Source organism: Helianthus annuus, chromosome 17 (genome assembly GCF_002127325.2).
Source record: "Helianthus annuus cultivar XRQ/B chromosome 17, HanXRQr2.0-SUNRISE, whole genome shotgun sequence".
Classification (NCBI taxonomy): domain Eukaryota; kingdom Viridiplantae; phylum Streptophyta; class Magnoliopsida; order Asterales; family Asteraceae; genus Helianthus; species Helianthus annuus.
The window spans coordinates 58,268,620-58,289,539 of NC_035449.2; the positions used below are offsets into that span (position 1 = coordinate 58,268,620).

The following is a 20,920-nucleotide window of genomic DNA, read 5'->3' on the forward strand; positions in this document are numbered from 1 at the left end:
TTGCCCCCAATTCAAAATAAGAAAATAGTTTTGCCCTTAGTTCAAAATATTATTTTACCTCCATTTTAAAATTATGATTTTACCTCCGCTAAAAATTGCAATCTTGCCATGGTTTTTTTTTTTTTTTGGCAAAACCATGGTAGTGTTTTATTTTAATTGGTTCACTCAATTTTGTTTTTATTCATGCCAAACAGCTGCCTAGCACTCGCTAATTGTTCCTGACAATTTATTGTTTTGCCCCAACTCTAAATTACACGCTTGTCATCGTTTTAGTTATTTATTTTATCATAACTATGGTACTATTTTTATTTAATTGGTTAACTTGATGTACCTTTTTTGATATCGTGTTATAAGCAGTATGTATAACTAACCGACATAAAGACGTACATGTTATTAAACTAAGAAATACTCGGTTTAGCGCCCCGCAACGCAGGCGTCGCATAACCCTAATTTAAAAACAAAACTAGTGTTTGGGATTCCTTATTTACTTCTGACTTATCAAAAGTCCTTCTCAAAAGTGAGAAGTTACAATTTATAACTTCTTAAATTCTCCTTTTTTAAGCTAATTTCATCCATAAAAGTCCTTTTGAGAAGGTGTTTGGGATTCCTTTTAATCCTAAAAGTTCTTCTCATGAGATGTTTGGCATTTCTTCTAACTTCTAAGAAGTTAATAAGTCAAAAGTAGTTCTAAAATAAGTTAATCCAAACACCCACTAAAGCTGCAGTCTTGTTTATTCCAATATAAATTTTATCGGAATTTGCTTTAATGAAAAAACATTTTTGGTCTTGTAAACGGTTTTGACATGTGGATCAACATATCAGTAATTAATTAAAATAACTAATATTAATTTTTAAAAATAGTTAATTAAATGTCTTAAAAATTTAAGAGTTGACTCTCACACCAAATTTCAAGAGTGTGAGTGGGGAAACACTCACTGCCTGCGTGACGCATACATGTCCCACTTTTTTTCATATTTCGTATGATCATAAGGCTATGTGGTATTTGATGGTCCTTTCTTTGAGAATGATCCGTTATGTAGGATTCACATAGGATGAATGTGAGGATAGGGCAAAGAGGATAGAGGTATGAAAATAGAGGATGGACCTAAAATGTATATATATATATATTGTATGTTAGGTGTGTGTGTGAGAGGGAGAGGGTAGGTTTTTGTCTTCTTGTGAATCGTCCCCAACGTCTCAAAGGAGACGGACTCGACGCCGACGGAGGGGGCGGGGTGGTGTGTGGATGGGCGCCGGACCAAAACGGTAGGGGGACGACCCCCATACCGTGTAGTCTAATGTCATTTGTTAAGACAGTGGCGGCTTTGATGGTCTGCGAGGAGGACCTCCGTACAAGGCTCGTGATTTCGAGGGGCACGTGATTTTAAGAAAAAAATCTAATATGTATATGTTATTTTTTTAAAATAGTAAACACATACCAATTCCAATATAGACTCATTTATAAATCACTAGGTTATAACCCCGTGTAGTACACGAGTCGATAAAATGAATTTTATATACTAAAAAATAAAACAATATATCTTTAAAAACCCCCTTTATTGCACGGGTTAATAAATATAATTTTATATATTAAATAATAAAAAGTTATATCTATAAGAAGCATATTGTACGGGTTGAATAAATTTAATTTTATATACCAAATAAAAAAGTTATGTCTTTAAAAACACGTGTATTACACGGGTTGAATAATGTAATATTGTTTACCAAATAATAAAATAATACATCTTTAAAAAACCTCACTTATTACACAGGTTGAATAAATGTAATTTTCTATACTAAATAATAAAAATATATAAAAAACCACGTGTTTTTTTCTAACCCTTTTGGCCCCTAACACTTACCCCATCCATTTACTTTTAGGGGCCAAAAGGGTTAGAAAAAAAGACATTATGATCCAAAAGGGTTAGAAAAATAGACGTTGAGTGCTCAGATGTTAAAAAAATCCTTTTGGGGTTAAAAGGGTAAAAGTGATATAACCACAGGGGTCAAAATCGTAATTTACTCTAATATCAAATTAGGTATCTAAGTTTGAATTTGAAGTAAATAGATAAATATAAAAGTAATAATTAAACTAAAAATATTTAGCAGGAGGATTATCTATAATTAATTAGAAGAAATTAAACTAAAATAATAATTATCTATAAGAAATAACCTAATATGATGACACGTGTCTCAAAGTTGGTTTCTTTTATTATATGTGTATATTTTTAATGGTTTAGAATTTAGCATACTTGGCATTAGGTTTATTGAGTTCAATACTAACTTGATTGTTTTTTTTAAATAATAATAAAACATTACGGAAGGACATATTTTTTCAAACTCGAACAGAGTACGTGAATTCTCGGATACGCCTCTGATTATGGTGAGGTGAAAGGTGAAAGAAATATTATCACGTCACCGTAAAATAGGTAATAGTGGTTTCCCGTTTCACTAAGGTTTGTTATGATAATATGAGAGGCGGTAAATGATTGTCATCAATTATAAAATATTTGTATTTATCTTACTTTTTTATTAAATGCTAAATTTAGATTAAAAATGTGACAAAAAAAATACAAATACTAATTTAATAGTTGGTTTTTAATACAAAGAAAACAATAAAAGATATAAGATACTAAAATTATTGCATGTCGTATTTGTTCCTGATTTATTGTTTTGTTGATAGTTTTTTTTTTTTTTTTCCAAATTATCTTTGTATTTGGTATCGATTGAGGATGTTGTCTGCTTCTTTTGCTATTCCTCTCGGACATGTGAATCGGTTCTGCTGGGGTTTCAAGCTCGCCATCAGCATATTTTAGATTAATATGACAATGGGCATCTGAACTTCCTTGGGACATAGTATAATCGTTGGACGATGATATCTTAGTCTTTTATATGATTGTCGCATCAATGGGACAGCTGCCCACTCTGTTGATTTTTTTATAACCTTTCAAACCGGTATTTGAGTAAACGTTGAACCCAGTTTGATTTCACACGAATCCTGATAAACATTGAGGTCACTTGAACCACTTCGCTTGTTGTTCCAAATTTTATTGTACAAGTTTTCCACACAAACCAAAATAAGAACAGCGAGAGCGAGAGGGACAAGATCAATAATGCAACATGATCGGATTGTAAGATAAAATTTAATAAAATTCCCAAAAATTATGTTGAGTGGTCATACAATCAATATTCTGGGTTCAAAAATGCATATTATTTGACTGGGATGTTACAACAAACAATGAAGGGCAAAAATGTGTTTAACATGTAGCAATGTTCCGATGACTATCAACAAATTCTCTAAATAAAGACTTTAGTATCCTCCCACCTTTTCCCCTCATATGTTTGTGGTTTTTCTCTCCATCGCTTGTTCTGCTTTCAACATAATCTATTCCTGCATCACCCAAAACCTTTATCCATACCCCCGCTAAAGATTCCGCTTCCCCTTGCCTTAAGTACTCCCCAGGTAGACTCCTCACCTGCTTCAACAATAATAATATTATCATTACTGGTATTAATATTTCACATGTCAAATAACAAAAGAGAAGGAAATGTCATCTAACCGCAGCATGTAGCCATCCGTGTAAAGAACTCCAACATAAAACAGATTTCCACTTTGTTTTCTCGCTAAAACTGCATACCGCAGCCAGCTGTTGCAAAATCGTTGCTGATTTGTGAACCTAAGACAGAGAAACAGTTGACTCGTTTACTTTTGACTTGTATAACTACATGGAAACGAGGATTATGAAAGGATTGACAGTTTTACCCTTGACATTGCCGAGACGCCGAGTAAAGCATATACTACATTTGAAACAAGTCCTTCACCACTGCGAGATATTACATGAACAGCCATTGACGTAACTAATGATTCAGAGTTACATGTCACTGATTCCAGCAACCAACTCAAGCTAAGATCTAGGAAACCTAAATAACAAAAAATAAATAATTAGAAATTCAGAAGGATGTACGAATACATAAGATGTCTGTTTGTGATTTATATGGGAATGATGCTCACAAGACATATAAGACATTGCTGCAAGTGCTGCTCCGCGATGCATAGCCGTACAGCATATAGCTGCTTTCTGAAAGGAAACTTCTAGAAGGGGACCAGAAGAAGCTACTACTTCCTGTGATGCATAAAAACCCTAAATTAATAATTTATTTGATCATACTAACACACGAATTGTATATGAAGAAAGCAAGTAATTATACCTTTGGAGAGTTGTGAAGAAAAATCGATGTGAAACTACAATAAGCCTCGACAAGATCAGGCTCTTGATCACAAACATACGAAGAATTTAAAGCCATTATTGATGATGCATTTGTAAATCTTTCAAACGTACTGATGAATAACTGTCCGTATTCCTCTTTATTACCAAATTCTTCAATTATAACAGAAGCTGTAAAGCGAGTAATAACTATAATAAGAAACTGGCAGGCAGCATATATTCATCATTATCTATACTATAAATATGCTATTTTGTCACATCAGCCAACTTTGACCCCTCAACTTTGGCATGAACCAACTTCAGCTCCTCAACTTTAATAGTGTATATATGTTTAGCCCCTCAACTTTGGTAATGGCATGTTTAGCCCCTTTAACTAAAACAACTTAAGCCCCTCAACTTTAATAATGACATGTTTAGCCCCTCAACTTTAATAATGACATGCTTAGCTCCTTAACTATATCAAACAACTTTAGCCCCTCAACTTTAATAACAAACAACTTTAGCCCCTCAACTTTAATAATGACATGTTAGCCCCTCAACTTTAATAATGACATATTTAGCCCCTCAACTTTAATAATGACATGTTTAGCCCCCCCCCCAACTTTAATAATGACATGTTTAGCCCCTCAACTTTAATAATGACATGTTTAGCCCCTCAATTTTAAATTGTAAGGCACATGTTGTACCTGTTTTAATGTAGCACTCGTGTGTCTGAAATGAAGTAAAATTCGTTGATAAATAATCTAAAACTTTAGGCAACAGTGTCGCAAAATGATGGCCTGCAAATCAAGTAACATTTATCAGAAAGAGGTTTTCTACAATTTTTCCGAAGATTTGTAGGATAGTTAATTACCTGCAGACTTGATTGTTTGTGAGAGCGCCCTGCATGCTGACATGGATAAACTCGTATTCTCGATGTGCTTCGACTGGAAGAATTTCTCAAGCAGAGGCCAAAAACTCCCGAGAATAGTAATCAAAGAATTGTCTATATCATGACATGTAGAGGGTGTTGTTACAAGATTACTGAAAACCGTTCCTATCCTGAATACATTCGTTAAGGGTTAATTCAAATAATCTCAAATATTAGTAATTACTAAACCTAAATGTTATGACGGTTAAGACAAAACCTGAAAAAACCCCTTGCTGCAGAGTTCACAAGATGAGTATAAGCACCTGGTAGTTGCCTAGAATGGACATGATCCCCCTCAATCTGAATAAAATTTAAGTTACAATTATTGCTACATAAAAATAAAAATTTAAACCACTTTTTTCCCAAAATAAGGACAAGAAGAAAACATACAAGTTTGCTAATAGATCCAAAGCTAGGAGCAAGCAACTTAAGTAATAAATTGTTTCGTAATTCCATGTTAGGAAGACATCCGAGTATCTGAGTAATAGCACCAATAACATCTTCCTCGTCTTCCAGAGGTAAGTGCCATTTTTCCAGTCCCTGAAATTGTTATAAGTAATAAATAAATCAGCATACCGAAGATTAAAAAAAATTAAAAAAAAAAATAAAAAAAAAAAACTGTTTGTGGTATAAGGTTTAGAAGTTATAACCTCTGTAATCCACATTAACATTTCTAAGCTAGAAGGTTTGTGCATAACCGCAGTAGCATCTTCGCAAAACTTCCGGAAAGCAGTTGCACACGCGTGTGAGCATAAAGGTTCTGACATACCAGCTGCAAAAAACAAACTGAAAACAAGATATCAGTTAAGAGCATGAAGGAAGATAGAAACGCCTAAAATGAAATAGTAAGTGCTACATTTATCCAATTTTAAAGAAGAGTTTCCTTACAGCAATGATCTGGCATCAGTTATGTAAGATGACATCCACTTCGAATAGGAACCAATAACATCCGCAAGTGATCTATGTACCTAAAATAAACCCAAGAAAGAGTATAATATAATATTCAGTTTTTTTACATATAAAAACATTACTTGTAAATTGTAATAAACGGTAGTAAGTGACATACAATAGACATAAAGCCTTTTGGTTCATATGATTCCCTGTCACACAAAATTGTCACCAAGTGCAAAACCATGGAGAGATCAAATGTTTGGCCTTCATGCAGTACTACATCAGCCACCTGTAACAAAAAATGATTTTTTTACTGAAGATATTTATCTAATCTTATAGTACAATCTAGTAGAAGTAACTGACCACATTAAGAGCAAACATTCTGGTTTCCACCTCCTTCCAAGGAATTTGTACATTTGAAGACAACCAACCACCAGAAAAAATCTGATTCACAATAATATATCAATATTAGTGTCTTGGGGAATAATAATGCAAAATATAATACAAGTTTGTGGCTTTGTGCATACCTTTTGCAAAAATACAGCGGAATTTAAAATCTGGCAAATGTCGACCAAAACCTCGACTAAATTCAACCTAAACTGCGCAAGGCCATCCGGCAAGTCCCCTGTTGCAGTCTCACAAGTATATGTTGAATCATCTACCTACCACAGTGAATGCCTACTTTAATGTTATTAACAAAATTTAAAAAAAGGAGAAAAAAGTAGAACTTATTGAACATTTGGTTACCTGAGAACGCATCAGAAGAGCATCAAACAGTGCTAAAAATACTGGAGAAAAAACGTCTTTTACATGTTTGCAATTTTCGGTGATCCCGCCATCCATTCTAGCAATATTGCTTGCAAGACTACACCTATAATATGTAGAGAGAGAGAGAGAGAGAGCAAACAAATTCAATCTGAAGTTCAGAACTGTGCATATAATATATTGACTAAATTGACAAAAATTTACCAGAACTGCAAAGTTGAGTCTGCAATCTCCCAATCTTGACTTGGAAAAGACACACAACTGCCAGAAATCACATGAACTTAATTTAATGTGGAAGAAATTTCATGCGTGAGAAAAGCTGTCATGTGGAATTATGATTTTTAGACATTTGGATATAAAAGATACGTAAGTTAGACAATGTACAACATTGTTATTTTTGTATATATATCAAACTAGGTTAGAATCCTGTGTGTTACACGAGTGGAATAAATGTAATGTTATAAAAAGTTATATATCTAAAAAGCCATGTATTGCACGGGTTGATTAAACACGTGTATTTGCATGGGTTGAATAAACCCTGTATTACACAAGTTGAACAAAATATAATGTAAGAATAACGATCATTATGTAGTATTTATATATAGATAATAAGGATTTATAGTTAAATAATAAGTACTCATAATTAAATTTATAATAAATATCTAAAAATAAACCAGGAGAAAGAGGCGGGAAAACAAAATTTAGGTGGCCTAAAATTGTGACATGTGTCCTCTTAAGATTTTTATGTATTATATAGTATAGATAGATATAGATATAGATTCCATAGTACAACTAATTTCAGGTTTAAAAAAATCCATTATGTTTTTTATATAATGCAACGATTTAGAAAAGCAATAACTTAAGTTCTGACCTTAAAAGTGCATCCACCAGCATAAGAGCTTCAGAACGGGCTTCAATAATCAAGCTTGGAGCCTAGATACCAACCAGTATATTACAAGATTTTATGATCTTAATCGCTACAAGAAAAATCATTTTTTTTTCTGAAATACAAAGGAGCGTAATATAGAAAAGCAATATGCTGAATATTTTATTACTTACAGCCTGGCCAATCTCAGACATCAAGCATGCAATACCACTAATTACTTTTTCATCTCCGCCACTAAATGCTCGAAGAAGAACCTCTTTAAGAAATCCTACTTTGCATATAAGAACTTGTGGCAGTCCCTATAGGATAGAAAAGGTGAAGCTCAAAACGAATGTTAATCCAAAAAAATAAATGTTTCACTTGATATTAAACCAGATAACATATTACATTTATACGGAAGAAAGAAGGTGTTTTACTGTTAAGTATATAAATAGACCTGAAAAGTTTTTTTTGTTTATTCATCTTCCAAACAAACAAATATTGTAATAACACTATTATATTGTTGTATCTATTTTTTGTTATCTCCAACTCGCATACTTTTTTTGTCTTTTTTGTGTTTTTATATACTTTTACCCTTCACCTTTCAGCATTGACACTTATAACCGATATCCGACACTTTTTTTGTCTTTTTTGTGTTTTTATATACTTTTACCCTTAACTTTCTAAAAACTTTGTAATTGAGTTTTACGTGTTTTTTTATGTAGGTGTCGGTATAAATAATAATTTTCAAATTATCTATATTGCAATTATCAACTCGCGTACTATGCAGTTAATGCATAAAAATATCGGATATCGGTCAAGGACCAATATTTGAGATATCGGTTATTGCGGTGGGATATCGGTGAGATATCGGTTCAATGTTTTTTCTTGTTTATTTATAAATATGTGTGACATACCTGATAAATTAAACACATTCTATGATTCTAACACTAATTGTGATAACCTGATAAATGATGATCAACATAGCTCACTAAATTAAACTGATAAATGATTTTAACACTAACATTCTATGATAAACTGATAAATGATAAACTAAATTAAACACACATTCTGGGAGGGACGATTGTAGGCTGTGTGATAGATTTAGGTTGAGTGACTGGGAAGGGCGACTATTGTTGCCGACGCGTGTAAAGGGTGCAAATATAGTTTAGTTAGTGATATTTAGGCCAACAATAACGCAAAATGGAATGGGCTTTGGACTTTGGATAGCAGGCTTTAAAGATAAAGAATAAATATGAGCCAACCGATATTATCGCCGAGATAACCGATATTACAAAGACAAAATATCGGAGATACATCGGTATATATCGCCGATATTATTGCTACCGATATTATAACCAAGATTTTGAACTGATATTGCACTGAGGGTCCGATAACCGATATATATCACTGATATATCGCCGAGATTAACTGCTTATTAGCTCGCGTGAATAGTGCTTTTGGCTTTTTTTTGTCTTTTTGTGTTTTTGTATTTTTGTATACTTTTACCTTCAAATTTCAGCATTGACACTTATAACCCCTTAACTTTCTAAAAACTTTGTAATTGAATTTTACGTGTTTTTTTATGTAGGTGGCAGTATAAATTCAAGCTGATTAACGTTTCAACGTAATTTTTTCCCTGAAATCATGCATTAACGTTTCGACGTAAATTTTATTTTTTTCCCGAAAATGAGTCGGGTCAAATATAATATGTATTCGTGCTTATTTTTACGTAGGTTTTCAGTTGATCTATGTTTTGACGTAATTTTTTTTTTTTTTCGGAAACAGTCGGGTCAAATATAATACATTTTCATTAGACGGTAACGCCGTAACAACGCGCAAGGAAACTAACTAGTTTACATCAATGACCAAGTTTAAGAAAACAAACTTTTATGAGGATTTTATAATTTATGGAATATGCATACCTCATGCCGACCAACGAGCTCAATCAAAACCTCAATTGCTAGATCAAACGTGGATGAAACCTACAAACACTCGGGGTAAAGAAGTTCAAGTTTAACAACCATAGCCTTTGAAGAGAATCTGTAAATAACCAAAATAACCCTGATAACAATTTTTCACCTGCAAAGAGTTGAAAACAAAATTAAGAAGGGGGTGGTCTAGCAGTGAGACAGGTAAAATGTCTGAGAAACATCCAGCCCGAACCTGAAAATATGCAGTCATGATTCAGACGTATAAGAATGTGAAAACAAAACATTTAACCACCACTATTAAGATATATAAGAGCACATAATTAGGTCATTTCATCAGTACTCGGATTTATAGCTTTTAAGGATTAAAAAACATTTAAAGGTCGTTAATTTGTCATACCCAACTCAACAAACAACGAAGAATCTTTCTGCTCCTTTCATGTAGCTGAATGGTACGATCAAAGCTCTCTTCAGATTGCTGCAGTAGGAACTTTAATACTGCCGATGTATGTGATAGTAGCTAATAATGCAAGACAATATGTTAGTTGCTAGAGTAAAACAATTAAAACATTAAAAGAAGTTGATAAAGTAAATAATTAAATGGTCCAGACTCTAGTACCTCTGGGCCATAGTCAATTTTTTGACCAGATTTGGTTTTATAATTAGCACTTTCATCTTCAACAACTTCTGGCAAGACTGTGAGCATTTCCAAAACTACAATATTGCCATCATCCTGACCTTGAAGATTCTGAAGACTGTAGAATAGCTTCTCAATTGGTTTGTAGTACTCCACAGCATGAAGTATGAGTGTCGATAGAGCCAGACAAATTTGTGTTAAGAGCTACACCCAAATACAACAAACACATAAAGAATAAGTAAATAAATTACATCTAGTTACCAAACCAACAGGACTAAAAAAACTGCACATATCTTGTGTATATTAAAATCATCAAAAAATGAACAATATAAATTTGCTACAGAAGTAGAGTACCTGGGACGGTCCTGAACTGAATCTTTTAGCAGCCAGAAGAAGAGCATTAACAAGAGATTCCTTTGCTTCCAGATGCAGACAATGTCCTTCATTTTGGATCTGAAAAGTGACAGAATAAGGTATAGCTTCAGAGCCCCATACTATATTTCAAATTATTAGTATTCCAATTTAATATAGTCGATAGCTAAGTGTCACACACAGATTTCTGCCTTTTCTTGTCTGATAATGTAGACATTATTAGTTCTCTGCTTGAATAATCTTATGTTCACTTAAGTTATCAATATAACATGTGTTTATAACAAAGCCAAATGAGTAATTCTTGTAAAATTGCCATGATATCAATTTTACATCAATCAAAGGTGTTTTCTGGTGAACTGGTGACTCCTGATGCTTTCTACCTATATACTCGAAAGGTCAATTCTAAGGAAGCATTTTCTAAAACCTGTAGATTGTTGAGTGTATACTATATAATATCCAAATCTTGTAAAGCTCCCACTTTGTTACACCATATGATAAGTTAACCCTCAAATCCTGACGACGAAACTTCAATTGACGTGACGTTTAATCACCAGGATGATAAAAGAGGCATATGGCAGTAAGAAGAAGTTGAAAAAAGCGAGGCGACTATATTGCAGCTATAGACAATGTTGTCAAAAGCCCTTCGGACGCATGCCTAAGCCCTCAGGCAAGGTGAGGCGCAGGGAAAACACCTTGCTTCCATCCAGTGACCTTCGGGCGTCATTCCAGTCAGATTCCAGCCAGATTTCGACCAAATCGTGAAAATTCTGCAAATTCCGAGCACACTGTTCTGAAGCATCCAAAGAAGGCTTGAAACCAACCTAGGCTAGCCGTAACAAGCCTTATACACAAAAAACGGTATGTTTACGTTGTGCACGTCAAGCGCCTATGCTCAAGGCTCCGCGCAACTTTGACAACTATGGCTGCTATAGATTTATGATATTTATCCAACCTTTCCAATTACTACAAATCACAGTAAACCAATAACAACCAATAACCTAATTAAGTAATATCATATTTCAACAAGCAATAAACTCATCAAAGCCCTAAACAAAGCAATCACACATTTAGGTGAATAAACATGTAGAAAAACACCACAAAATAAAACAACAACCTTGCGCTTAAGCAGTTGAGCAGCAAAGAACTCAACTTCAAAATCGGAAACAGGCTGATCAGATGTCAAAATAGAGGTAGCAATCTCCCAAGCAGCATCGGTCTGCTGGAACTGAACGAGCCACTGGTTAGCCGAGACTCGATTACACGACTGCGTGTCGTGATTTAAGACGTGAACCGCCTGCGCCACCTGGATTTGTAACTCCATTTAAAACCGTATCATCGATAACTGCCGTCATCTACAGGACTCATTTCTTATGGTAATATTTACAATTGATGAAATTTGAAGGATTGATTAGGGTTTTGTGGGTGATTTTTGGTGTTACCGGACTCGCGTATCAGTATACCCTAACCACGCCGGAGAATAATGATGATGATGATAATAATAAAATGGTATTTTGGTTAATTACCGTTTTGTCCTTGTACTATGCCGAACCTGCCATCTTCACCTCGTAAACATTCCATTCTTTTACTGCTGTTCCACTATTTATTGTTTGGAATGGAATGGAATTGTTTGGGGAAGTTTGGTTTTACCATCGGTTTTTTTTAAAGTTTTAGTTGGTATCCAAACATAAAATATTGGATTTATGTGACATTTTATACTTTGTATAGGTTTTTAATTTAATTTTTAATTATTTTTAGTTGGACTATGCATGTGTGACTATGCATGTGTAATACAATCCATCATTGTGGTTGAGTGTTGATGTCTATAGAAAGTTTGGAATGAAACGATATTCTCCAATCGTCCAGTTAAGGTGGAAAAGATCACGGGAGACATGATGGCGTATAGCTTCTTATGGATTAAAAGTAGAGCAAAAAAAGTAGAGCTAGATTGGAATAGGTGGAAAGTCTTTTTGCTGTAATTCTTTTGTTGTATTTCTTTCTGTTTGTGTTGCCCAGCTCCTTTTTCTCCTTGTTGAAGGTGCTGTTTTGGCCTTCGTGTTGAATGAAATTGGCAGTTCAAAAAAAAAATACTTTCTGGCAATCATTTATATAAAACAATCGTTTTTGGCAATCGTTTAAATAAAACAACCATAGGTAAATTTTATTAATATGTTATGAGTTATCTTATACATTACAAATCAACATTTTATTTATAGGTTAGTCTACTAGCATACACATTAAACTCAGTCAAAGTAACCGACATGATAATAGAGACACAATTGAAATAAAAGACTTTAGCCAAAATATGAATTTTGGTAAACATAACCAATATATAGAGTTAAATCCCATTTTAGTCTTTGTGGTTTGTGTCATTTTGTCAGTTTAGTCCAAATGTTCCATTTTTTGTCTGTAGGTCCAAAAAGGTTTCCCTGTTGCCATTTTAGTCCACCGGGTTAACTTCATCCATTATTTTTGTTAATGAGAAGGGCAATTCGGTCATTTTATATGGCCAAATTGCCCTTCTAGTTAACAGCATTACATGTAAAATGACCAAATTATCCTTCTCATTAACAGAAAAAATTAATGAAGTTAACCCGGTGGATTAAAATGGCAACGGTGAAACCTTTTTGAACCCACAAACGAAAAATGAAACATTTGGACTAAACTGTCAAAAGGACCTAAACCATAGAGACTAAAATGGCATTTAACTTCAATATATATAAGTAAATAAAAGAAATAATAATAAAGACTCTAAAATAAAACTTAAATTATAAAAAAAATCCTTATAATATAATCTATTGAAACTAGCATAATAGGATTAATAGCAAATAATATGAGCAGAAGAAAAAATAATAGGAGAAAGAAATTGGTATTTTATTGATAGATATATTATGAGTAGAAGAAAAGAACAATAGGAGAAAAAGATTGATATTTCATTGAATATATATAGGAGATGAAAAATGATGAACATATATAGGAGATGAAATCTTGAAGAACAAGTCAATCTGCTTTAGGAGTTGATAACCACGACAATTTAATAATAATAACAACAACAACAACAACAATAATAATAATAATAATATATTTATAACACCCCCTATTGGTTATCAAGTTCAAACGCTCCGAGATGCTGCCTCGTGAAAAACCTTGCCAGAAAAACCCAGTGGGACAAAACCCCAGCTAAGGGAAAAATAGTGTAATGCTGAAGGGGTATGGTCCCAAATCCTGCGCAAGGCATCCAAAGACATGTGCACAAAAGACCATACCCAAACACAACAAAATTATACTTAGCCTTAACAAGAGCATGCGTGCAGGCCTAGACCGGCGCATGCAGCGTAGCGACAGCTAAGACAAGTACAGTACTACAGATGGTAGGAGTTGTAACCAATCAGCATGCACCAGGCCTTGACCAGACAACTCCCACGATGGCCAATCATACAGGAGACAAGAAGTACAAAAGGACAGTGACGTGGAACCAATCAGGTTGCGTCGTTCACTGCTCCATGATCTCCACTCTCATCTGGTGACAGACTCGGCAATAAGGACAACCATCAAGCCACGTGACTCACATCACCGTGCGCCAACGTCTCTATCCTCTACAAGCACTAACGATCGTGTCAGATGAGACAAACAGGATATTCCTTGTTGGCGACGTCCGGCCTATCAGCCCATCTCCTTCTCCACACTCTACGGCTATGGATACAGACCTTCGACTATAGGTTTAAGGATCGGCTCTCTTACTTTCTTACTCTTAACACACACTCATTTACACTTCTTAAACAATACTTATTCTCACGTCGGAGGGTGGTTACAGGGAGAACCCCTCATCTCTCATCCTTGTAATGAGTCTCACGGTATTTTGTTTTGCATATCACACTTAAATCATCATCAAGGAAAGATTAAGGATTAAACACTCTTGACGATACCACTCTCACAAGGATAAACCCTTCGGTTTAGACTTAGTGTTTCTTCAAACGCGTATTTTCTCCTTCTGATACTTTTGGATCAGGTATGTTGCCTTATTAAAAATATTACTAAGAAAACTCAAATGCAACAAAACTTAGTGAGGGAAAAAAGTGCAACTTTATAATACTTCCCCCTCATTTGAATATGTAGCCTTTAAGTAACGTGTATCGATCTTCCTTGAAATTTGCTCGAAGCTTTTGTAGCCAATGATTGATCCATTGAAGTACAATCCCTTATATTAAGCAATGTTATATGATCTTCATATAAGACTTCTGGTGTATGTGTGTGCACTCTTCAAGAGTTCTGTTACATAAACTTCATCATTTAACTCATTGATTTCTACGCTATATGAAAAGATATCCTGAACACTAGCTTGCTTTATCTCAAAAATACATATTGTACCGTGCTTATATGTTCATAATTTGGTACGCTAGCTTGTTTTTGTTGCCCAGAATCTTCTTAATGAACAATGAACGAATAAACTAACCTTGACTCCTGAATGAATACAAATCGTGAAAATGTACAAGTGTTTTTAGAAAGAAATCCTAACCCTATTTATACTAATCGAAGAGGTGTGAATCCAACAGACGTGTTTCTTCACGAACAGGCATGTCTTTTGATCTTGTGGCTCTCAATTGAAGATGAAGGGATGTGTCTCTTTGAAAAGTCACGTCCCTGTGTTTCTTGTTTCCTGATGCCGCCAAACTGAAGGGGTACGCCCCTTGGATGTGTCGATCCAAACATGTATGTTATTAACTTTTGTTTTGTCGCATCTAGTCCCCGCACTTCTATCACTAATTTAATTCTAACATAAACTATCTATTAACTAATTACATAATGAACCCTTATACTATAGTATGTGAAGGAGATTATGATTTCATTCACCCCTCTAATCTCGAACATCCTTAAGTTGCACCTTGATCTTTCTCCATGTCGTAATTGCCATCATGTGCTTTTCCATCTTTATCACGAACTTGTTGTAGCAGATCCTTGCAGTCTTCTTTGATTACCATTAGGAGAGTTCGTTCCTCGTCTTCCTGCACGAGATTTGATTCCTCTCCTCTTTGATTTGATTCAGGACAATCAGAGGCATAATGACCAAACTTTTGGCAATTATAGCATTTTATCTTGCTTAAATCCTCCCCAAACTTCCTTTGGTTGCTTCTATTCTTATGAGCATTTTGTGATGAATCTTCACTATCTTCTTCTTGTCTGAACTTTCCATCACGCCACTTGTCTTGTGATGAATTGAACCTTCCTTGTCCATTGTTCCCAAAATGCCTTCCACGACCATAGTTCTTGTCGCGTCGCGCATACATAAGTTTCTCTTGATTATATACCGGGTTTTCATCCACCAAACCGGTCCTTTCTTCATAGGCCTTCAATATTCCAATTGTCTCGTCTAGCGTCGTTGTTTCTAAGTCAGCGAATTGTTCAATGGTTGCAACAATTTGAACGAACCTTCTTGGTACAGAACTCAAAAGTTTTCGTACTAAAGTTGGTTGATCAAAAGTTGATCCAAGACCACTTGCCCTCGTGACAATACTATTTAGTCTTGCAGTGAACGAATCGATAGTGTCTTCCTCCTTAATTTTTAACATCTCAAACTCTGTTTTGAGCGTTTGAAGACGTGCCTTTTGCACTCGAGCACCGACGTGCCTAGTCTTTAATGCATCCCAAATTTCTTTTGCACTCTTGGAACTTGCAACTTGTATTATCATATCTTCCGGTAGTGCTTGATATAAGTAAGCGGTTGCCATCATATCCTTCTTTTCATCCGCTTGCGTATTTTCCTTTGGTTCTATCATTTCTCATAATCCGTTTGCCCTCAAAATGGTTTTTATACGGATTGCCCATATCGTATAGTTTGTAGACTTTAAGATAGGACACTGAAACTGGGAGAACGAACTACCCTTTTTAATCACTACCGCGTTTGATGGAGAGGCTCCTCCTGAATCTGCTATAATTTCTTTTCCAACAATTTTCACTTTCTAAACTTTGGTTTTCTCCTAAAACCGAAGTCTATGATTCCAAAAATTCACACCAACTTTCTAACGTGGAATCAAACCAATTTCTAAACCTTATATAAATTCCAGAAAAATAGAACGTAGAACCTGGAATTTGCGAACCGACCGACTTCTATTATCGTGATTCTCTGCACGGTTTTCTGACTTTTCTTAACAACCCTCTTGGCTGCGTTTTTCTCTTCCTGCTTGATTCGCGACTTTCTAAACACAAACCAAAAATCAGCCCCAAACCCGCTTGATTTGTGACTAAACTTCTCAACCGAACAACCTCTTGATGTTTTGATATCACAAAACTTCTCAGATTTTGTGTCTTTTGCAAATTTCAAACAACCCAACTTCTCAGATTTGCGATTGCTTCTTCAAACCGGAATACGAATTTCTCAGATTTGCTTCCGTCTTTTTAACTCGAACCGTAGCATCTTGCCGTGATTTGAATTAACAAAAAAACTCAGAATCCAAACACCCTCAGTGATGATCGGATAAAAAATCGAACACCCTCCTGATGACCGATTTACGAACGAACAACAATTGTACCCGATTGATGCGATTGGTGTTAAAACTTAACAAGAACAACCCAATCAACGCCTCCTGCGTGATCAGAATTGTTAAGGAATTCAACCACCCGCCTGATGATTGTCTTCCCGAAACGAATTTGAGCCCTAGGCTCTGATACCACTGTTGCCCAGAATCTTCTTAATGAACAATGAAAATCACAATGAACGAATAAACTAACCTTGATTTCTGAATGAATACAAATCGTGAAAATGTACAAGTGTTTTTACAAAGAAATCCTAACCCTATTTATACTAATCGAATAGGTGCGAATCCAATAGACGTGTTTCTTCACGAACATGCATGTCTTTTGATCTTGTGGCTCTCAATTGAAGATGAAGGGATGTGTCTCCTTGAAAAGTCACGTCCGTGTGTTTCTTGTTTCCTGATGCCGCCAAACTGAAGGGGTACGCCCCTTGGATGTGTCGATCCAAACATGTAGGTTATTAACTTTTGTTTTGTCGCATCTAGTCCCTGCACTTCTATCACTAATCTAATTCTAACATAAACTATCTATTAACTAATTACATAATGAACCCTTATACTATAGGATGTGAAGGAGATTATGATTTCAGTTTAGGTTTTAGCCTTTAGGGGTTAGTTTTTAGGGTTTATAGTTTAGATTTTACGTTTTAGCTTAGGTTTTAGTTTTATGGTTTAGCTTTAGGGTTTAGGGTTTAGAGATCTAGCTAAGGATGGACGAGTCAGTTTCACCGCTAGTGATGTGTGTCAGTGTGTATATATTTTTGATGTATATTTAAGCCCTTTTTACACTTTTAACCAAGTTTTAAATTTATAAAACACGATATTTACTAACACTAAACACACATATGGGCAAGTGCACCCATCGTGGACGTAGTATAGTGTTGGTAAGATACCGAGGTCGTCCAAGGACACAAGAGCTTTTAATACCGGTTTATCCTCAACGTCTAATCAAATCAAAAAGGTTAGAAAAATGTTTTAAACTAAGAAAATAAAAACTAACTAAATGCTGAAAATAAAAATAAAATAAAAACAGATAGACAAGATGAATCACTTGGATCCGACACGTGTATTAGTATAACCTTTGATTATTTTCGCACTTTTGCACTTGTTTAAGAGATTATCTTAGTTATTGTAGTAGGCCCCTCTTTTGAAGGCGACGTTACCCTCAACCCAGTAGTTTGAGTCAGCAAGGATACAATCCTAAAGGGTCGGATTATTGAAAGATAATGAATTAAGTTATTAATGCAAATTGTGGTAGGCCCCGCTTTTGGCGGTGACGTTACCCTCGGCTAAGTAGTCTGAGTCAGCAGGGATACAGTCCTAAATAGCCGGGTTATAGTATTAATAGTAGTTAACTTATGAGGGGGTCAAAGAGTTTGGATCCCCGCCATCCAATACCAATGGCAATTGAAGGAGATCCTACTAAATTTGACCCAGGTCCCAAGCAGGACCTCTAAACGCTGAACAAGGGCAAGACCCTTACCAAACCGTTCCCTTAACCCCCGACCAGGTAGCCAACATACCTCCATATAGACCGTGGAGATATGAATGGTGAAAATCTTTTATTTTATATAGACAGTAAAATAATGCCAAGACACCACGGACAAACGATAAGGAAAGATCACCTTCAACATAAGTAACTAGTTATTAAAGTCATTAATACAAAACCAAATAAAAAGTGCAAAAGATTAAAAATAAAAAGTATTATACTAAACACTTGTCTTCACCAAGTGATGTAAGAGACTTAGGCAAACATGGCCTTGATTGTCAAGAACTCTTACGATCAATCTTGGATCCCGAGACGACTCACACACTCTACGATGGACAATGGATGATGGTGGTGGATGATGGTGTTATGGTGGTGGTGGGTGGTGGATGAAGTGTGAGAGAGGTGGTGTGCCAAGGGATGAGAGAGAATGAAGCCAAGCTCCTCTATTTATAGGCTGAACAGAAGGCTGGACACGGCCCCGTGCCCGTCTGACATTCTCTCACTTCATTAATTGTAATTGTGAATTACAATTAATGCGCCTGCTGTACTTTCACCACGCCCCCGTGCTCGCTGGACACGGCCCCGTGGTGGGCAATGGAAGCTTCTACTGGTTTGTCTTTTCTGCTGCTTCCTGGGCACGCCCCCGTGTTCGCTGGACACGGGGCGTGTTCAGACTCTGTTTCTTCTCCTTTGCCTTGGGAGGTGCCGTTGAGGGTCCGGGCAATCCACTTTTGTTCCTTTTTCTTGTATTTATGGTAGAATTAGTTGTCTTTTTGCTTCTTTTGTGATTTTGAGCTCATTACATCCTGAAAATACAAAAGGAAGACAAAAACACTCTTTTTCCAACATTAGTACTAAAAAAGGGTTAGTTTTATGCCTTAATTGATGTGATTTATATGTTGCATTTTACACACATCAAATACCCCCACACTTGAACTTTTGCTTGTCCTCAAGCAAAACTCTTTAAATGTGGCTTACACTCCCAAATGGAATAGGTAGAAGAGAAGTTTTTTTAGCTTGTCCTAGAGTGTCGGGAATCCAAGGTTTTTATAGGTTTTATTTTTATTTATTTACAATCCTATTCGTTATGATTTATTTTGAACTTTTCATAAGATGAATTACTTATTTGGGCATAGCATGCCTTATTAAAATTCCATTTATATACAAGTTCACATACCTCACGGGAGATCACTCAACACTCGGCCGAAGGTGTATATTTTAGTGAATCACTCGAGAGCGGCACGGAACTTACGTCTTCCATAGGCTTGCCAAGCAATCAATCCTCCTCCTTTTTAACTTTTTACCTTTGTAAATATCAAGAGGACTTTTGGGTGAAGGCTTGGGTTTAAAGGTGGGTGGTTGGTTAGTGGTTAGTAAAAAGGGCGAAAATCGTAACAAGCGTCGGTTTTCGTGAAGTACCTTGTTTTTAGTGACTTTTTATTTTGAAGTATTTCTCCAAACAAGCTTTTATAGCTTTTGTTTGTTTTTGACTTCATCATCATCATTTTTTTTTTTTTGATCGTCACATAAAAAGGTGAGTTTACGAAAAAGCGAACTTGTTACTAAAATAAAAAAATAAAAAGGTTTTTGGTGGGTGAAAAGGGTTTTGGGGTAATGAAATGAAAGGTTTAGGCTCAAAGGGGCTATCTAGGGGGATTTTGGGTAGGTAAAAAAAAATGAAAAATAATGGTTTTGAAAGAAAAAATGGTTAGTCCTAATGCCTCCATCATTTACTTACTTGGGTTTAAGTTGGTAAGGACCGGTAATGTATCGTCGTGGCAAGTTCTAGATTTGTAAGGACCGAGCGGCTATTCACACAAGAAACGAAAAATGAGCATTTAATCTAAATATGTGTATTTTTATGCTCAATAAAGGCTCAAAACTCACTTTTGTGGGAATGGGTTTTTAATGTGACCAAGCATATATAATCGAATTTTTAACTAGACTTGTTATACCGTTTCATAATTTTCTTATGTTGGTTCTTTTTTTATCACGACGCTATCGGTTGTAAACTTATAAAAATATAACCTTTTTAGAACTTGTTATTCCCAACTTAAACTAAGACAAGTAAATAAAAAAAAAATGAAAAAGTATTTGAAAAAATTTGGGGTGTTTAGCGGTTCCAATAGAGTTTTGTGTAAGGCTTGTTATTAGGACTTGCAAAATTCAAGGTTTTAGCATCCCCCCACACTTAAATTACACATTGTCCTCAATGTGTCCCAAAAATAAGTTTTTCGGTTGATTAAAATGTGTAAAAGTGGGTTAAAAACAAGATTTTATGGTACTGGGTAGCTGAACACGGGGTGG

At 35.2% G+C, this 20,920-nt stretch overlaps 1 protein-coding gene across 1 annotated transcript; it reads right to left on the reverse strand.

The window, feature by feature from the left end:
* Positions 1-3,126: 3,126 nt before the first annotated feature.
* On the reverse strand, positions 3,127-12,154 carry LOC110926058 (transportin MOS14). Its single transcript, XM_022169818.2, has 24 exons — positions 11,712-12,154; positions 10,580-10,678; positions 10,208-10,429; positions 9,989-10,108; positions 9,740-9,823; positions 9,583-9,642; positions 7,852-7,977; positions 7,664-7,725; positions 6,997-7,053; positions 6,775-6,898; positions 6,555-6,689; positions 6,391-6,471; positions 6,203-6,316; positions 6,025-6,104; positions 5,787-5,922; positions 5,527-5,676; positions 5,354-5,436; positions 5,080-5,267; positions 4,913-5,005; positions 4,210-4,397; positions 4,013-4,124; positions 3,764-3,921; positions 3,561-3,677; positions 3,127-3,476 (listed from the first exon to the last, which is right to left on the reverse strand). Exons 1-24 carry the CDS (start codon positions 11,916-11,918, stop codon positions 3,258-3,260), a joined length of 3,015 nt encoding a protein of 1,004 aa, XP_022025510.1. The 5' UTR covers positions 11,919-12,154; the 3' UTR covers positions 3,127-3,257.
* Between the last annotated feature and the right edge of the window lie 8,766 nt (positions 12,155-20,920).

What these genes read in the sequence shown, in the direction of transcription:
- LOC110926058 (XM_022169818.2), bottom strand. Translation starts at nt 11,918, where the DNA reads ATGGAGTTACAAATCCAGGTGGCGCAGGCGGTTCACGTCTTAAATCAC. An exon ending in CGAGTGCTACATTAAAACAG is followed by an intron (nt 4,398 to 4,912) that starts GTACAACATGTG and finishes CTCGCTTTACAG; the next exon opens with CTTCTGTTATAATTGAAGAA. An exon ending in GCGTCTCGGCAATGTCAAGG is followed by an intron (nt 3,678 to 3,763) that starts GTAAAACTGTCA and finishes TCTCTGTCTTAG; the next exon opens with GTTCACAAATCAGCAACGAT.